The sequence below is a fragment of the Oryctolagus cuniculus genome, chromosome 6 (genome assembly GCF_051225735.1).
Source record: "Oryctolagus cuniculus isolate XC-2025 breed Fujian yellow rabbit chromosome 6, ASM5122573v1, whole genome shotgun sequence".
NCBI classification, from domain to species: Eukaryota; Metazoa; Chordata; class Mammalia; order Lagomorpha; family Leporidae; genus Oryctolagus; species Oryctolagus cuniculus.
In genome coordinates, this window is record NC_142872.1 from 43051711 (window position 1) to 43067064 (window position 15354).

The 15354-nt window shown below is 47.4% G+C and overlaps 1 protein-coding gene across 8 annotated transcripts in view; it reads left to right on the forward strand.

Annotated features, from left to right (window-relative positions):
* CNOT8 (CCR4-NOT transcription complex subunit 8) overlaps positions 1–15354 on the forward strand; it is a 47903-nt gene that overhangs the window by 19257 nt on the left and 13292 nt on the right. For 2 of the 8 annotated variants that reach the window (XM_089336150.1, XM_008255299.5), the window contains exons 1-2: positions 8709–9017; positions 14184–14371. In XM_089336150.1, the coding sequence (XP_089192276.1) occupies positions 14255–14371 (117 nt within the window). In that variant the 5' untranslated portion in view covers positions 8709–9017; positions 14184–14254. Of the gene's footprint in view, positions 1–8708; positions 9073–9134; positions 9248–14183; positions 14372–15354 lie in introns of those variants that run through there. The other 6 variants (XM_089336149.1, XM_008255298.5, XM_089336145.1 and 3 more) reach the window with 5 other exon arrangements.

The following is a 15354-nucleotide window of genomic DNA, read 5'->3' on the forward strand; positions in this document are numbered from 1 at the left end:
TTTTAATTTCTAAAAGTTTTTTTTTTTTTAAATAAGCAGTACAGTACATGCCTATGATATGAAATACAAAAGCATTGCTTAGGGAAAAGTGAGTTTTCGTTTAACTCCTCTTCAGTTCTCTTCTTTTCCCTCTAAGAGGCAACTCCATGATCAGGTTTTTGTCTGCCCTTCCAGAGCTCGAAGCTTGTCTACATCAGGGAAATGCACTCTGTGACGTTGTCTGCTCATTTCACAAGGGTGCCATGTCTGTCCTGCACTTTGCTCTTCACTTAACACTCAAAACCTAGAGATGATCACTCATTCTAACTTTAAGGGCTACCGTGTTCTTTGTAAAGCTGCGTGGTGTCGCTTGGATAGACAGACCAGGATTGCTTTCTTCCTTTCTTTTTTAAGGTTTATTTATTTATTTGAAATAGAGTTAGAGAGAGGCAGAGGTAGAGACAAAGAGAGGCTGAGATCTTCCATTGCTCGTTCACTCCCCAAATGACCACAGTGGCTGGAGGTGGGCCAGTTCGGAGCCAGGAGCCAGGAGCCAGGAGCTTCTTCCGGGTCTCCCACATGGGTGCAGGGGCCCAAGCACTTGGGCCATCTCCCATTGCTTTCCCAGGCCACAACAGAGATCTGGATTGGAAGCGGAGCAGCCAGAACTCGAACCAGCGCCCATATGGGATGCCGGCACTGCAGGCGGTGGCTTTACCCGCTATACCACAGCACCGACCCCCCTGACCAGACTTTATTTGGCCAGTAGAGGACCGTATCTCTGTCTTTTTTTTTTTTGCTAATTCCTCACACAAATCAGGGTCCCATAGCAATGCTTGCTCACAAATGACATTTTGTACAACTTTGTTCCTGTTTTTCCTTACCTATCCTGTCTCAGGTAACAGGACATTTAAAAAAGTATTCCGGGGGGCCGGCGCTATGGCTCACTTAGTTAATCCTCCGCCTGTGGTGGCGGCATCCCATATGGGTGCCAGTTCTATTCCTGGTCGCTCCTCTTCCACTCCAGCTCTTTGCTGTGGCCTGGGAGGGCAGTGGAGGATGGCCCAAGTGCTTGGGCCCTTGCACCTGCGTGGGAGACCAGGAGGAAGTACCTGACTCCTGGCTTCGGATTGGCGCAGCGCTGGCCGTGGCAGCCGTTTGGGGGGTGAACCAGTGGAAGGAAGGCTTTTCTCTCTGTCTCTCTCTCACTGTCTATAACTCTACCTGTCAAATAAATAAATAAATAAAAACAGTATTCCAGCTATTTATATCCTGTATATATTCCCTTGGCAGTCAAAGTGAATCTTATGCACTGATCAAACCTGGCTACCTAACATGCAAGGCCTTTTGGAGAAGAGCCTGTCTGTCTAGTGACACACTGCTCCTGTGTGACACACAGTGCTCCTGGCTTTCTCGCCGTCTTGCCTCTGTGGAGTTGCTCAGCTTTCTTGTCTTGGGTTGTAGAAGATGCTCTCTCCTGGCTGCTCTTTCCTGAGGAAACACGACTGAGGAGAGACCCTGAGAGCCAGGGAGAGGGTAGGTAAACGGTGCTGCTACCTGTCAGCCAGGTGACCTCTGTCTGGCTGGTCTCAGTCTTCTCATCTGTAAAGTGAGTGAACAACGTCTGATGATCTGAATTGAGATTTGGAATCATGTTTCTCAGTCCTCTGGAATACACCCCCTATGCACTGCTCCAGACAAGCAAATCTGGTTGGAAACTTTAAGAAATTCTGAAGGCTTTGGGACATTATAGAATGTTCTGGACGTTCAAAAGAAGATTTTCAATGCTGGTCATGGAAAAAAAATATCATAGATCTTCCTTTAAAACGTTTTTCTATGTGTTCTCTCTCTCTCTCTATATATATATATGTATATATATCATGTATAAAATGTAACTGCCTTTCAATTAAATAAGTACATAAGAATATGTAAATATTATATAATACATATATACATCTTTTATATATTATATATAAATATATAATATAATGTATATCTGTTTTAAATACTTAATTAGTTGAAAGGAAGAGTTACAGAGAGAGAGAGAGCGCGATCTTCCATTCATTGGTTCACTCCCCAGATCTCAGATGGCCACAGTGGCTGGAGCTGGGCCTGCAGTCTGAAGCCAGGAGCTGCTTCTGGGTCTCCCAAGTCGGGCAGAGGCCCAAGCACTTGGGGCCATCTTCTGCTGCTTTCTCAGGCCTGTTAGCAGAGAACTAGATTGGACGTGGAGCAGCTGCTTCACCTGCTATGCCACAACGTGGGCCCCTGCAGTCACCTTTCTAAAGCCAGTTTCTCAAGCAGCAGCATTTATCTGTCAAATCATATAGGCACTGTGATTAGTTACAATCTCAGCAGTTCGCTTTTGTTCATCAGAATGTCAAAAGGAAAAGGAAGATTTATTCAGTACGGTTACACCGCCTCCCAAGGGTGTGCATTAGCAGGAAGCTGCATTGGAAGCTGAAGCCCAGCAGGGACTCAAACCCAAGCATCTGATTTTGCAGGTGTCCCAAGTAGAGGCTTAAGCACTGTCCCAAAGCCTGTACACATAGATGATATCTTTATCTCAGCAGAGAACTTCAGCTGTCTTTTATTGCCAATTTTAGTGAAATTCAAATTAAAAAATTAAGATGTCTCTGCCTGGGGCCGGCGCTGTGGCATAGTGGGCTAAGCCTCTGCCTGCAGCACCGGCTTCCCATTTGGGCACTGATTTGAGTCTCAGCTGCTCCACTTCTGATTGAGCTTTCTGCTGATGTGCCTGGGAAAGCAGTGGTAGCAAACAGACCCCAACCAAAACTTACTGCTGAACTCCGGATTCCCTGCACTGGACTGGGAACTAGAAGCCTCAGATCCCCATCCTTTCTCTGGGAACTGGGCGACCTTCCTGTCACAAGTTATTTACTTCTTTTCTGTGACAACAAGGGATGCATTGGTTAGAACATGTTTGTGGAATCTGTCGGCTTTGGAAATTTAGAGGTCTATTATTATTATCAATAGATTTTTTAAAAAAATGTACTTATTTATTTGAAAGTCAGAGTTAGACTGAGAGAGGAGAGGCAGAGAGACAAAGACAGAGACAAAGAGACAGAGAGAGGTCTTCCATCCGCTGGTTCACTCCCCAATTGGCTGCAATGGCCAGAGCTGTGCTGATCTGAAGCCAGGAGCTGGGAGCTTCTTCCAGGTCTCCCATGTGAGTGTAGGAACCTGAGGACTTGGGCCATCTTCTACTGCTTTGCCAGGTCATAGCAGAGAGCAGGTTGGGAAGTGGAGTAGCCGGGTCTTGAACCGGTGCCCATATGGGATGCCGGCACTGCAGGTGATGGCTTCACCCACTACACCACAGTGCTGGCCCCATCAGTAGATTTTGAAATGTCGTTACTTTAGTAGACTACAGGAGCAAAGGAAAATCAAATGAGATGAATAAAATAGATGGGATACAGCTCAATTCACAGTAGCTAAGAAATGGAATCAACCCAAATGCCCGTCAACTGAAGACTGGATAAAGAAATTATGGGATATATATATATATGTGTGTGTGTGTGTATATATATATGCCATGAAATACTACACAGTGGTAAAAAAAAATGAAATCCTGTTGTTTGCAACAAAATGGATGAAACTGAAAAACATCATACTTAGTGAAATAAACCAGTCCCAAAAGGATAAACACCATATGTTCTCCCTGATCTGTAATAACTAAAGGAGCACCTGAAAGGTAATCTATAAAAGTGAAATTAATGTTTCGAGATGTAATGACTCTGAACAGCTGTTGTTGTGACTGTTGAGCAACAGCTTATTTATTTTTAATACAATTTGTTGAACTCTTTACTTAGTATAGAGTTAATTGTATGTGTATAAAGTTAATTGAAAATAGATCTTAATAAAAAAAGGAATGGGAATAGGAGAGGGAGGAGGAAGAGGGGTGGGAGGGCGAGTACGATGGGAAGAATCACTGTATTCCTTAAGTTGTATTTATGAAAAGTATGAAGTTTGTATTCCTTAAATAAAAGATTTCTGGGGAAAAAAAGAATAAATAAATGAAACATTAAAAAAATATATGGGATATCCACAACCTGAGATCATTAGAGATGAAGTTATTTTGGTTGTATCACTTCTCAGCATTTTGGCTAAGATCAAGTGCATTTTGGTTGTAATCAAAATGATACTCAAATGCATAGTCATCAAACATGACCCTAGCTCCATATTTAGGGGACTTTTTACGATCTGTTGATAATTACTAAGAGGAAGGAGATTTTTTTTCTCTTAGGTAGGAAAAGCAAGGACAACATACCCTCAAAAGCAGGAAGCTGGGGCCGGGGCTGTGGTGCAGCAGGTAAAGCTCCTGCCTGCAGTGCTGGCATCCCATGTGGGCACCTGTTCTAGTCCTGGCCCGGCTACTCTAGTTCTTCCTTTTCTCTCTTTCTTCCTTTCATTCTCTCTTTCTCCCTTTCTCATTTTCTTTCTTTCTTTCTTTCTTTTTATTTATTTATTTATTTATTTATTTATTTATTTATTTTTGACAGGCAGAGTGGACAGTGAGAGAGAGAGACAGAGAGAAAGGTCTTCCTTTGCCGTTGGTTCACCCTCCAATGGCCGCCACGGCCTGCGCACCGTGCTGATCCGATGGCAGGAGCCAGGAGCCAGGTGCTTTTCCTGGTCTCCCATGGGGTGCAGGGCCCAAGCACCTGGGCCATCCTCCACTGCACTCCCTGGCCACAGCAGAGGGCTGGCCTGGAAGAGGGGCAACCGGGACAGAATCCGGCGCCCCGACCGGGACTAGAACCTGGTGTGCCGGCGCCGCTAGGTGGAGGATTAGCCTAGTGAGCCGCGGCGCCGGCCATTTTCTTTCTTTCTCTTTTTTCCTTCTTTCTTCCTCCCTCCCTCCCTGATTTCTTCCTTCCGTCCTGTTTTTCTTCTTCCTCCCTTTCTCTTCCCTTCCCTTCCTTTCCCTCCCCTTCCCTCCCCTCCTCTCCTCTCCTCTTCCCTTCCCTTCCTTCTTTTAAGATTATTTATTTAAAAGGCAGCATTAGAGAGAGGCAGAGGCAGAGAGAGAATCTTCCATCGGTAGTTCAGTCCTCAAATGGCCACAATGGCTGGAGCTGGGCCCATTCGAAGCCAGGAGCTTCTTCTGAGTCTCCCACATGAGTGCAGGGGTCCAAGCACTTGGGCCATCTTCTACTGCTTTTCCAGGCCCTAACAGAGAGCTGGATTGGAAGCAGAACAGTCAAGTCTTGAACCCTCGTGCCCACATGGGATGCTAGCACTGCAGGCGTCGGCTTTACCTACTACGCCACAGTGCTGGCCACTCCACTTCATTTCTTTCTTTTTTTTAATGGAATTTAAAAAAAATTCATTTATTTATTTGAAAGAGTTAAACAGAGAGAGAAGGAGAGGCAGAGAGAAGTCCTCCATCCGCCGGTTTATTCCCCAGATGACCGCAACAGCTGGAGCTGCGCCGATCTGAAGCCAGGAGCTAGGAGTCTCCTCCGGGTCTCCCATGTGGGTGTAGGGGCCTGAGGATCCAGGCCATCCTCTACTGCTATCCCAAGCCATAGCAGAGAGCTGGATTGGAAGAGGAGCAGCCGGGACTAGAACTGGCGTCCATATGGGATGCCGGCGCTTCAGGCCAGGGCTTTAATCTGCTGCGCCACAGCGCCGGCTGTCCACTTCATTTCTGATCCAGAAATGGCTTAGAAAAAACAGCAGAGGATGGCGTAAGTCCTTGGGCCCCTGCAACCCTGCTGGAAGACTGGGATGAAGCTCCCAGTTTCTGGCTTCAGCCTGGCTGTTGCGGCCATTGGGGAGTAAACCAGCAAATGGAAGATCTCACTCTCTCTGCCTCTCCCATTCTCTCTGTAACTCTGATTTTCAAATAAATAAGTACTTTTTTTAAAAAAATAAAGATTTATTTATTTATTTGAAAGAATTACAGAGAGGCAGAAACAGAGAGACAAAGGTCTTCCATCTGCTGGTTCACTTCCCAATGGCTGCAATGGCTGGAGCTGGGCGGATCTGAAGCCAAGGAGGCAGGAGTTAGGAGGCAGGAGCTTCTTCTGGGTCTCCCACACGGGTGCAGGGAGCCATGGCCCTAGGCCATCTTCTACTGCTTTTCCAGTCCAGGGCAGAGAGCCTGATTGAAAGTGGAGCAGCCAGGATTTGAACAGGCGCCTATATGGGATGCCGGCATTGCAAGCAGCAGCTTTACCCACTACGCCACCACGCTGGCCCCTAGTAAGTAAATCTTAAAAAACAAAAGCAGGAAGTTAAATCCAACTAGTAAATAAACAAACAAATAAAATAGAGTCAGAAGCACATCATCTGATAAAAGATAACCTTATATAAAGTGATAGACCTTGGGTGTACCTTAGGGGCAAAAACTTGAAGAATGTAATAAATCATTCTATAGGCATCTGGATGTGTCAGGTTTTGAGTCACAGCTTGAGTTACTGTGGTCCTAACCTGGAAGCGTTTAACTTCTCCATTGTGAAAATATTTCAAACTCAAATATATATTTTAGGTCTTACTTTCCTGTTCATATTATACTCTCAAGAAATACATCCCACCCCATAAATATGTACATTTTTTCAGGTGTCAGTTAAAATAAATTTTTAACGGGGAGGGGCGGCTGTCGCTGTGGCATAGTGGGTCGGGCTGCGGCCTGCAGTGCGGCATCCCATATGGGCGCCTGTTGGTGTCCCGGCTGCTTCACTTCCAATCCAGCTCTCTGCTATGGCCTGGGAAAGCAGTAGAAGATGGCCCAAGTCTTTGGGTCCCTGCTCCCACATGAGAGACCTGGAAGAAGATCCTAGCTCCTGGCTTTGGATCTGCTCAGCTTCGGCCCTTGTGGCCAATTGAGTGAACCAGCGGTTAGAAGACCTCTCTCTGCCTCTCCTTCTCTGTGTAACTCTGACTTTCAAATAAATAAATCTTTAAAAATATAATTTTTTAACAAAGAAATGCAGGCTGTTATATTTATTTAGAATTGAGAATAACAGGAAGGCTTGTCTGGTCAAAGATATAATTGCTTCTTAAGGAGACCTATTTTTATAATATGCTTTTCAATTAAAAAAAGTCTATACTCTCCCAACTGAGATTTGTCCAAACCTTATGATTTGAAGTTCAAAATTCTTATCAAATATGAAATCTGTTATTGAACCTATTTTTCAGCATCCCTGTCACGCAGTTGGGATCCTCTCCCACTGAGTCAGCCATTTCCACAACTGTCCTAATTCTGCAGTAGCACGAGTGTAGCATAAAATCAATTTTTTTAAACAAACACTCCAGTGCCCCCTGAGATGCAACCCATCTGTGTTTGCTTTAAATTTATCTTCAGTAATCTAAGAGAGGAACACCCAGTTCTGGGTGAGCAGTGCTGCAGGGGATGGTTTCCTGTTTGATTGTTTCAGTGCACACCAGGCCCTGAGCTGCAGGAAAAAACAAAATTCCAAGGAAGGATTGTGGACGCCTCTTCATGGGACTAGCGCCTGCCTGACAGGGCTACCTTCTCCCCAGTCCCAGCCTAAGTGGGTGAAAGGATGTTAGAAAACCAGAACTGGCTGGGTGTTCCTCCACCGACAGCTCTTGCGGAACAGCTAATAAACACTGACAGTTTCAGGCAGAACAAACAGGGACGTGCCAGGAACAGGGGTTTACTGAAGGCTTTTCTATGTCTTCCTGCTTGCGGGATCCTCCCCACCCCCTGCATTTATTAATTATTTAATCTCCACAACACTGTGAGGGTCAGTCCATTCCTATTCTGAAGCTAAGGGGACAGACACTCATTTGGAGGGGAGAAAGCGCACTTGATGCTGTCACCCCGGGGACCAGGTTTTGGAAACCCCTCTGAAATGGCCAGCTCGGCATCCGGCCTCGGCAAGGCAAAGGGTTTTGGAGAACCCGCTTACGGGGAAATCTTTAAAAGCCAACAGCCGGCAGGCCGCTCGTAGGTTACTAGGGCTGCGTCTGCACTGTGTTTGAACAACGGCCCTTGGCTTCACCCCCAGGGACAAGGGCGGAGCTCCTTCGAGAGCCACAGCGGGGATGGCCCTGGGCCTGGAGCCGAGCGCAGGGCTCGGCGCTTTGTCTTCCCGGCAGCCGCCGCTAGAGCACGCGAGTGGCAGTGGCGCAGCCCAGCCTGGCCAAACGCTGCCAAGGACAGGCGTTGGCGAAAAGCCCTCTCTCCAAAACAGGATTAAAAAGGAATCCAAGGGTTGGAAGAACGGCCCTAGAGGCCGCGTGGGCTGGGCCTGGGACCCCCGACTGTTCAAACTAAAAAGTGGGGAGACTGCCCCACGATGGAATCTCTGAGAAGGCCGCGCGCCTGAGCTCGCCCAGGGAAGGCGGTGTCCCCTTAGTACCCAGCCCGAGCAGGCCGCGAGGAGCCGGTTGCTGCGGTAACGCGCCGGCCCGGCCCCGAGGTGCGCGGAGGGAGGCGGACACAACCGAAGCTTCGGTTTGGGGGCGCCGCCGCATCCCCAACTAATTGTTTGCCAGCAAGGAACCCATGAGGCAGATGTTAGTCCTAAGTGAGGGATCCAAGGGGCCACATTAATACAGAAGGCCGGCTCAGGATCCTTCCCCAGTACACTCCCAATCCTGTACTGCCAACGACTTTAACGGTCCCCCAAAGCAGGGAGGAGGGGGCGCCGTAGTTTGGGGGATTGGGGCAGACTCGACACGCCCTCGCCTCGGCCTTTGGGTTCCCCAGGCCACGCCCACCAGGAGGGGCTAGTTCTAGACCACGCCCCTTCCCTGGGCGCGCGGAAGGGAAACCGACATGGAGGCGTAGAGATCGTGCTTGAACTGAACCAGCGAAACTAATCGCGCCAAGGCCTAGAGCGGACTGTCTTCCGCATGCGTCTTCCGAGGCCGCCCCGCCCCACCATTTTCGCGGCGCCCTCTTGGTTCTGCGCCTGCGCGCTGCTTCCCGCGAGCTCCAGGGCCCAGAGAGCACGCACGGAGTTGCCGGGGCGCGCCAGAGGGAAGCGCGGCCATGAACAGGCGCGCGCGCGCGCCTCTGGAATGACGCAAGAGAGCAGGCGAGTCGGGAGGATCTTACGGGTAGAGTGGCGCAGCTGTGTTGTTTGGTAGGCGGTGCGTAAGGCCGCTCTGGGCACGGGGGTTCCCATCTCACTGGCCCACTCGGTTCTAGGAGCAGATCCGGGGCAGAGGGAGGAGAGCTTCGGGTCAGGGGCCGCCGCCGCCGCTGCCGCTGGGGAGTCCGGCTGCCAGCCCGCCAACCCGCGCTGCGCGGGCCTTGCTGGTCAGGGTAAGCGGGCTCTCGCTTACCGGAAAGAGGAGCGTGAGCTGGAAGAGTGGGAGATCCTTGGGGGCTTGTAGGAGGAAGGGCAGTGTGCGAGCGGCAAGCAGTGAGGCGGGGAGGAAGCCCACCGAATAGTAGTAATAACAATCAGTATAATCATTCTGATCCTATTCCGGCGATATATGCCAGGAGTTTGCAAAGCACCTTTTATGCTTCATTCTGGGTAACCGCTGCTGCAGTTCTCCGAGGTGCATACTAGTCTCAGACCCATTCTACCAGATAGGAGAAGTGAGGCACCGGAGAGGTTAATTTATGCAAGTGCATACGGCTGGTTCGTGGCCTGGCCTGTCTGGCTCTAAGGCCTGTAGTATTCATATCTTCGTTTTGCCCTGGGCGGGGGGGAGGAGTGGGGTGTTCGGAGGGGAGGGCTGAGTGTGGTTTCAAGTGGGAGGGGGATCCCGAACGGAAGAGGAAGATGAGGCTGGAGACTGAGTAGGGGAGAGGACCCGAGTTCTGACCTCACTCACCTCCTCCTCCTGAGTTCTTGCAGCCCTGCAACTTTTCCTTGCTGCCGTGTGTCTTTAGGAGGCAGAGCCATTACCCTGGAGGAGCTCACCCCAGGCCTGGGACACTCTGGGGTTTTAAGGACTGGTTGGACTGCACTTGGGTCCCGGGCCCAGCGTCTCCGACTCTGTGTTTAGGCGGGGGAAGGGCGGGGGTGGTGGCGGCGACCCTGTGGAGCGAGGTCGCCCCTCCTTGGTGATGCTGCTGCCACTTCTGCTAACGCGCTGCTGCTTCCTTTTCTATCTTACTGGTGCAGGGCAGAGCCTTTCTTCGGTCTTCTCAAATAGTGCAGCGATGTTTATTGTTTCCTAAGCCAGAAAAACCAAACATTCAAGTAAATGATCTTTCTCCTGGCCAGGCCGGTACTCTTGATGGCTTGCGTAGAAGGCTTTCGGTGGTCTTCTCCTGAGTGGCTCTTTAGAATTTTTCTGGGGAAATCAGGAACTCTGTTATGGGGAAGATTGCTCTGTAGGTGGTCAGGACGGACCCGAATAGGCTGCAGGACCTTAGTAATCTGAAGGGGGTGTGTCCTTGCAGTGGAAGTCAACTTTTAAAGTCAACCTCTGAGGCAGACGTTGTATGCAATCAAAAGTATCCTTAAAGACTCCTTAGGAAGAGGCAAAATTTGAGATTGATGTCTATTTTTGAGTAAATCCACCACTGTTTTGTAACAAGCCTTGAAACTTGTTACTGTGTCTTTAGTTGCAACCCAGGTGAAGTAAAGAGCTGTGTGGTACAAATAGTTTTTAAGAACTTAGAGTCATCATGGACCAAAAACCTGGAGAGACTTAAAAGGAGGAAGGGAAAGCAGAGGCACTGTCCTGTGTGTTTGTGGTTCCTGTTTTGGGCTTTCTGGAGGGTGTACTGGCAGAACGGAAAGCGGCAGGTGGAATTGCTGCTGCTAAGTTGCTGTTTTGTTCCTCTTCTTTTGTCCATTACATCCATTCGATTCGAGCTGCTGAATTAAATGCGCACAGTGTGATTCCTCTTCAGGTTTGGACTGGCACTGCATTGAGGGTCTTGCAAGCTGCTGTTTATTTCTCCACAAATTTCCTAGCTGAGAATTTGGTAGAAGACTGTTCTGCGTATTTTTGCCAGTGGTCTGGTTTGTGTGGTCACCGTTTGTCAGTTAATGTAAGACAGTGATTAGGTTTTTAGCAGTGGTTAGCTTTTTAAAAATAAATGGTGGCTAGTGGCATTTTTTTTGCTCGTGTCTCTTTTGTTGCTTTTGCGGAAACATCTTTCAGGAGTGATACCCACTTCCCCTAAACTGGTTGTGGTAGTGTTTGAAATGACGTGGAAAAGCAAGTGTGTTGTTTCAGCTAGGGAAATAAGGAAGTGACACCAATTTAACATTAAATAGGCTTAGAAAATGGTTGTAGTCCCATTTATAGGGGAATGTTTTAAGTTTGATTAGGAATCTAGAAATCTGAGACTCAACATTGTGTTGTCTTTTTCTTTAAATGTTATCTTTATCCATTTTACTTATTTAGGAGAGAGGGAGAAAAAGCAGGCTTCCACTTCCTGTCTGCCCATTAACCCCCCAAATGCCCACAGCAGCTGAGGCTGGGTTGGGGTTGTGACTGGGTCCAGGGCCAGAGCTGAAGCCTCGGGGGAGTGAGGAATTCAATATACGTCTCCCACGTGCATGGCAGGAACCCACTAAATAGAGCCATCAGCACTGCCTCCCAGGGTCTGCCTTGGCAGGAAGCTGGGGTTAGGAGCCGCAGCGGGGAATTAAACCCAGGGCACTCTGATGTGAGACAGAGGCATCTTAACTGCTGGACTGACATATTTACTAGCCTGGCAGTCTCTTGATTATGGACAGAAAGTGGATTTTACTCCATGTTAAGTTTGAACTTTGATTTTCCTGCTCTTGATTTGTTCATTTGAAAAAGCACGTAATAGGCCGGCGCCGTGGCTCAATAGGCTAATCCTCCACCTTGCGGCGCCGGCACACCGGGTTCTAGTCCCGGTCGGGGCGCCGGATTCTGTCCCGGTTGCCCCTCTTCCAGGCCAGCTCTCTGCTATGGCCAGGGAGTGCAGTGGAGGATGGCTCAGGTGCTTGGGCCCTGCACCCCATGGGAGACCAGGAAAAGCACCTGGATCCTGGCTCCTGCCATCGGATCAGCACGGTGCGCCGGCTGCAGCGGCGGCCATTGGAGGGTGAACCAACGGCAAAGGAAGACCTTTCTCTCTCTGTCTCTCTCTCTCACTGTCCACTCTGCCTGTCAAAAATAAAAAAAAAAAAAAAAAAAAAAAAAAAAAGAAAAGGCACGTAATAGAACGACCACTAGAAATGGAAAGGATTCTGTCTTAAAGCAGTTTCCACCCATACTTATTACCTGGTCTACATAGGTTGAATAACTAATTTCAGGGAAATGTCTGTGGAAACATAGGATACGTTGAATAAATGAATTCTCAGGGATTGCCAACACAGTATCAGGTTCGTTTCTCAGAAGGTTTTCAGAAATGTGACACCTGAAAATGTCACTTTTGCTTTCTTCTAGATTTTTTTTTAAGATTTATTTTATTTATTTGAAAGGCAGAGTTACAGAGAGGCAGAGTCACACTGAGAGAAAGTCGTCTTTTTGCTGGTTCACTGCCCAAATGGCCTGCATAGCTGGAGCTGGGCCGATCCGAAGCCAGGAGCCAGGAGCTTCTTCCGGGTCTCCCACATGGGTGCAGAGGCCCAAAGGACTTCGGCCATCTTCTTCTTCTTTTTTTTTTTTTTAATTTTTTCTTTTTTTGGACAGGCAGAGTTAGAGACAGAGAGAAAGGTCTTCCTTTTTCCGTTGGTTCACCCCCGAAATGCCTGCTACAGCTGGCACGCTGCACTGATCTGAAGCCAGTAACCAGGTGCTTCCTCCTGGTCTCCCATGCGGGTGCAGGGCCCAAACACTTGGGCCATCCTCCACTGCCTTCCCGGGCCACAGCAGAGAGCTGGACTGGAAGAGGAGCAACTGGGACAGAACCCAGCGCCCCAACCGGGACTAGAACCTGGGGTGCTGGCGCCGCAGACGGAGGATTAGCCAAGTGAGCCACGGCATCAACTGGGCCATCTTCTACTGCTTTCCCAGGCCATAGCAGCTGGATCAGAAGTGGAGCAGCCAGGACTTGAACTGGCCCTATGGGATGCCTGCACTGCAGGCAGTGGCTTTTTCTGCTATGCCAGAGTGGCCCCTCTTCTAGATTCTTATTATTGCATCTGCCAGTCTTAAAAAATAGGAAGCAGAGATTTTCCATGCATTGTCCTTTGGAAACCACTCAATTCATTTTACTGATTCTAAGAATTTTCCCAGTGTACACACACACACACACACACACACACATATCCCTCCCCTGTTACAGTGTATGGAAGATCCATACAGTGGAGTTGCCTTATATGTAAGTGGCCTTATGATAAGTTTCTCTTTTTGGCCTTTTTATAACTCTCTTCTCTTGTTGACCTGATTATAACAATAGCATTATTTTGAGACTAAAAGATGTGCATTTTATTTTGCAAAATACTTTCCCTTCCCCAATTTCCTCCCCAAAAATACACTAAATCATTCTGCTTCTGGTTGAAGGAGTTATACCTGCCATGTTTTCTCTCATTGTTGAATTGCTGCTTAGTTTCTTACAATATTACATGTTTAAATGTAGACATTAGTCATCAAATTTTGATTTTTATTGTGGTTGTTAAGGTTGTTTATTTTCAAATTAGCAAGTAGTTTCTATGATGTAAACCCCTTACTTCATAATCTACTTGCACAAATCCGAAGAGGCACTATACTAAGTAGTTAATTGCTTCCATTTCTGTGAGGCTTGTGGATTGCAGGGAAAAACAATTTTCCCTTTTTGGGGAGTGGAGGAAGGAGACCTATGCCCTTGTTCATGCATTAGTCAGGTGAGACTGGAGTGTGAGTGTTTAGATCCACATGGCTTCAGGCTTTCCGAGATCCCAGGTGGATTTAAAATGGCTAACGTGATTCCTTTAGAGATGTTTCCATGATGTGGTCTCCTGCCAGAGTGATGTGAAAGTCGAGGATAAGGGCACGTTTGTGGTCAGATGTGTTTTAGGGAGTCTGCAGTGGACTGAGGAGTCCTTCAGGGTAATGGTTTCACTTCTTTGCTGAAGGGCAGCTTGGGCAGATATTTCCTTGGCAAATTTCATTTCTTTCAGGTTAAAGAATTCTGTGTGTGTATATGCATGCATGCATGTGTGTACATGTGTACATATGTATTTCTTGAAAAAGGCAGATTTTCCCATGATAAACATAATGCTCCTAGTGTTCTAGTGTAAACTTACGAAGTGATGTTCAAGTATTGTTTTCATGTGTTGTCACCTTATACCAGATTGTAAACTTACATGGTTTCCCAATGTTTTTGAATCCAGGTCAGCTCAAACCTTGTCTGGCTTGCCTTCTGACGAAGTTAGCTGAAAGTGACTTCTCAGGTTTCTTCAGGATGCCGGCAGCACTTGTGGAGAACAGCCAGGTTATCTGTGAAGTCTGGGCCAGCAATCTGGAGGAAGAGATGCGGAAGATCCGAGAAATTGTGCTCAGTTACAGTTATATTGCCATGGTAAGGGTGCTGCTGTATCTCGCTCGCCTTTTTGTCTGCGCTTATGAAATATCTACTGTTTGATTTTGAAAAGGAGGAATTAGTATGTTTTACTAAAGCAGTGGTAAATTAAACTTGAGGGAAGATCATGTTGATATTATAAAATAAGGTAGCCAGTGGCTCTGAGAGGGCTATAAGCTCTGGTATATCTTAGACTTTGTGTTATGTTGCTCAAAGGCTTGAAGCAAGGTAGATCGCCCATAGGGTCCTGTGTTTGAAAAATAATAGATTCGACTTGAGTGTTTTTGAAAATTAAAAAAAATTTGCCACCATTTAAAAATCAAGAGATATTTGAAAATTTGTGGCATTTCTGGAAAACATAGGCAGATCTGGTCATTTATGCTGTACTTTTTTGCCTGACATTAAGTGGCTGAAGAGACAAGTGAGTACTGTGGTGAGATTAAAGGCCTTCTATAAAGAGGCATGTGTGCCCTGTGTTACCCTAGTTCCCATTGCTTGCTGCCACTTTCATACCTTCCTCACTTAATCTCCTGTACACCAGTCACTTTCGAGATTATGGAATTAAGTCTTTACCGTGGTGTACAGAACTGTATGATCGGATTCTATTCTTTTTCACTCAGGCTAATCATGGCTCTTTATTATTTTCCCATATAGTTATTTTCACTTCACCATATTTGTGTTTTTATTGCTATATTGTTCTCAATCTAGAATGTTCTTTTTTTTTTTTTTTTTTTTAAATTTATTTTCTAGGCAGAGTTACACACAGAGAGGATTAGATAGAGATAAAGGTCTTCCATCCGCTGGTTCACTCCCTAAATGGCCACAGTGAGCAGGGCCCATCTGAAGCCAGGAGCCAGGAGCTTCCTCAGGGTCTCCCACGTGGATGCAGGGGCCCAGGCACTTGGGCCATCTTCCACTCTTTTCCCAGGCCACAGGCAAAGAGCTGGATTAGAAGAGGAGCAGCCAGGGCATGTTCCGGCACC